The following is a 3,920-nucleotide window of genomic DNA, read 5'->3' as shown; positions in this document are numbered from 1 at the left end:
CATGTTGCTCTGTCGACATCTGATGTGTGGCACACTTGTGCACCTGTACAGGCAATGTGGATTTGATGGAGGGAGGGAGCTTAATGTACAGCACGTGCATTTGATTACTACAAAGAAATCATTTGTGCAGGTCGTTCACCAAGGACTGAACACTCATATATCTTCTTTGACAGGAGAGTCCATCATATACATATTATGTGTGTGTGTGTGTGTGTGTGTGTGTGAGTGTGTGTGTGTGTGTGTGTAGATCGATAGTTAAAGTTAGTATTAATATATTGACATCATTGAGTAAGTTCACTCAACAATTGATGTTTATGATGAGGAAGAAGAAGATGACAATTGTGAAAAGATGAGGCTGATTGTAATAGCGATGACAAATATTGTTCACTTACAAGTCTCAATGTCAGCACCAGCAATTTTACCCTGGGTTCCGAAATGGATACGGATGAATTTACCCTATAAGTTTGTAGAGGAAGCAAAATATAACAGCAATTAATCACCAGAATGGTAATTAATAGAAAGGAAAAAAAACAAACCTACTCTTCTTTTTTTTATTATTCTATATATTAACTGATATATTTTAGTTATATAACAAAGCTAATTAAAGGTTGGTTTATTCTATCAATATCATAGTTAATGATAATTATTAATTTCTTTAAGGTTACTATTACCTTTTAATTGATTATATTTTATCTTTTCGAGCGAGATCGTTGCCAGTGCCCCTGGACTGGCTTGTGCGGGTGGCACATAAAAGACACCATTTCGAGCGTGGCCGTTTTCGTGCGGGTGACACGTAAAAGCACCCACTACACTCTCTGAGTGGTTGGCGTTAGGAAGGGCATCCAGCTGTAGAAACTCTGCCAAATTAGACTGGAGCCTGGTGTTGCCATCCGGTTTCACCAGTCCTCAGTCAAATCGTCCAACCCATGCTAGCATGGAAAGCGGACGTTAAACGATGATGATGATGATGATGATTGTTTCTACTGAGACTTAGGCCATTAAAAATGTGTCTTTGTCTATAGCAGTACAAAAGATGTTCTATTACAGGCAAACCTGTACAATTTTTAACCTGTACATGTCTCTTTCTCAGTAATTGAGGCTAAATGTCAATACCTGCTAAAACAGTGGACAAGAGGTGGTGCTCTCAGAAATCAGCTATTAAGCATATCAAGCACACATATCCAGAATTTACGACTGGAATTAACTCAGCGAGCACAAGCATTTAAGAGCTCGAAATTTGAGTCCCACTGATATTTAACTAGACAGTAAATCATTAAATGGCTCATCAATTTGTCTTTGAATCAAGACATTCTATGAGAATCCTTGTTCACCAATATATTATACATAATAATTCAAAACAGAAATCTAACTTTAAATTGTTATAAAACATTTTATAATTATTGAATTATCAAACTTTTTCTTAAATTTCTTTACACTTATCTTTTTTAACAAAAAATAAGTAGATAAAATTATTTAAATTTTCAATTTAGAAACAAATATATTTTTTTAAATTGTTAGTTTTTTGCTTAAATTAGAATTATCAATAGTAAAATATATATTTACAATTATTGTCATTAGTGTTATTGTCATTAACATAGTATCTATCACTTTTAGAAAAAAGTATAATTGTTAATATTTTCATTATTAATATTCAGTATTTTTTTAATAAAACCATCAGTATTAGAGAAAACAAATAATAATAACAACAATTTGCTGCTGTTATTATTATTATTATTATTATTATTATTATTATTATTATTATTATTATTATTATTATTATTATTATTGTTATTATCATAATTATTATTGTTAACATATGATTACGTTCGTTATCAAATATTACAATATCAAAATTATTATTATTGTTTTTAATGCTAGAAACAGTTATGATTATTATTATCCTGATTGTGATTGTTATTATTATTATTATTATTATTATTATTATTATTATTAATTTTTACTAATTTAAATAGCAGAGATGTTACTCTGAAGTTTTGTGAGAACATGTCTCCTCATATCTCAAAAAATCTTTATTGAGATTTGTATAGATGGCATATTTTTTGTAAGTGCGCAATACAGATCTCAATGCTATCATCTTTATTATTATTATTATCATTATTATTATTATTATTATTATTATCATTATTATTATTATTATTATTATTATTATTATTATTATTATTATTATTATTATTATTATTATCATCATCATCTTCATCATAGTTATTATTAACCAGTTCAGGGTATGTGCCATTTACCCTACTAGAGCCTCTTGTAACTCTAATGTAGGTTAGATTTGATGATAACAATTGCTTCTTTTCTACACCATGCACTGTTTTTTTTTTTTTTGCACGCGGTATGGACGCTTCCAAGGAGAGTCACTTGCAAACTTCACCTGTGGCAGATTTCCCAAGCAATTCTTTCATTCATGTTTTCCCAATATATTTTGCAAACACTAGCATTTCTAGAACAATTGAGACTGTTCTTGCAATTATGTTCCACATTCTTGCTATTCCGATTTTCAGGTCTTTGTAAATAAGACCTGAGTCTCATAATAGATCAGAAACAGGAAAAAAAAAAACAGAATATGTTCTAATTTTTTTTACCTTCACTATTTCAGGTTCTGTAAAATGCATTCTTACCAGTAAAAGAGTGGTGTCAATCAAATCAAATGTTTTCCCTCTCTCCCACACTAACCCACAAGCCTATACAAATATATGGCTTTGGTTGTCAGTTAAAAACCAACAATCATTCTTCATGTAGGTGCCTATATTTTCTTGTACTATTTATTTATATTTATATTTTAATTTAGAAAAAAATATATTCGTCTAATTAGTTAAGTAGTTTAAAAAATTAAATAAAATGTTAATTTATATTTTTATATTATATAATCTAGTTGGTTAATCATTAAATATTACATCAATTGTTAATTCATAAAAAATGGTTTATTTGTATCTAATTGGTTAATTTAATAAAAAAACATTACTAAATAAAATGTTAATCTATTTTCTAAAATAATTTTCATCAAATTGATTAATTAAAAAATATTACAGTAAGATGTTAATTCATTTGTTTAATAAATATTTTCATTTAATATAGAAAAATTATTTTTTCATGAATTAGTTAATTTATTTGTAATAAAAATCAAGTGTTGATTAATATTTTCATTTGATTGGTTAATTTAAATGAGTTAATCTATTTTATTTTAATATTAAGTATTTGAAAAAATATTTAAATAAATATTTTTTCAAAACATTTATTAAAGATATTCAGTCAAATGTGATTTGATTTTTTTGTTCAATATGTTTGATAACAATTTACCATCGTTATCAAGGTCTCAATAAGAAAAATTCAAAGTGGGAGGGGAAGTTAATTAATTACTAATTAATATATATATAATACATATATATATATAAATATATTTGAGTATATATCACATATATGCATGTAAATATATATATACATATTATGTATTAACCAGTAATTCATTTTTTAAAATCATTATTCATTGTTTTTCAGTCTGTTAATTTCTCGATAAATCTTAGTAATTATTTGGTCATTTAGGTTATTACTTTTGATTAGTTAATTAATTGTACTTTATATGTGAAATTCAAAATAAAACAGATGAGGTTGATTTGTACAATTCGAGGAAATTTTTGTTAAATCATCATCATCATCATTTTTATATTTTTTATTACTGTTATTATAATTATTGGTATATTATTATTAATATTAATATTAATATTGTTATTGTTTGACGTTGTTGCTGATGAATGATTTTACATTAGGGAGTAGGCAGGATATTTAAAACATTGGGTCTGATGATTTTTTAATGTAAAAAAACAGGTTTATTACCAAGTCTTGGAATTACCTAAAAGACTAATTAATAATATTAAATATATAGTTTACAGATATATATA

General features: G+C 26.5%; 1 protein-coding gene across 1 annotated transcript in view; it reads right to left on the bottom strand.

Annotated features, from left to right (window-relative positions):
- The window catches only part of LOC106872354 (myosin heavy chain, striated muscle), a 99,292-nt gene that overhangs the window by 58,646 nt on the left and 36,726 nt on the right, over positions 1–3,920 (bottom strand). Inside the window, 1 exon segment of the mRNA XM_014919319.2 lies at positions 393–456. Coding sequence (XP_014774805.1) covers positions 393–456 — 64 coding nt within the window.

The sequence above is a fragment of the Octopus bimaculoides genome, chromosome 29 (genome assembly GCF_001194135.2).
Source record: "Octopus bimaculoides isolate UCB-OBI-ISO-001 chromosome 29, ASM119413v2, whole genome shotgun sequence".
Classification (NCBI taxonomy): domain Eukaryota; kingdom Metazoa; phylum Mollusca; class Cephalopoda; order Octopoda; family Octopodidae; genus Octopus; species Octopus bimaculoides.
Note: the sequence above shows the minus strand (reverse complement) of the source record. Positions and strands in the feature narration are given on the sequence as shown.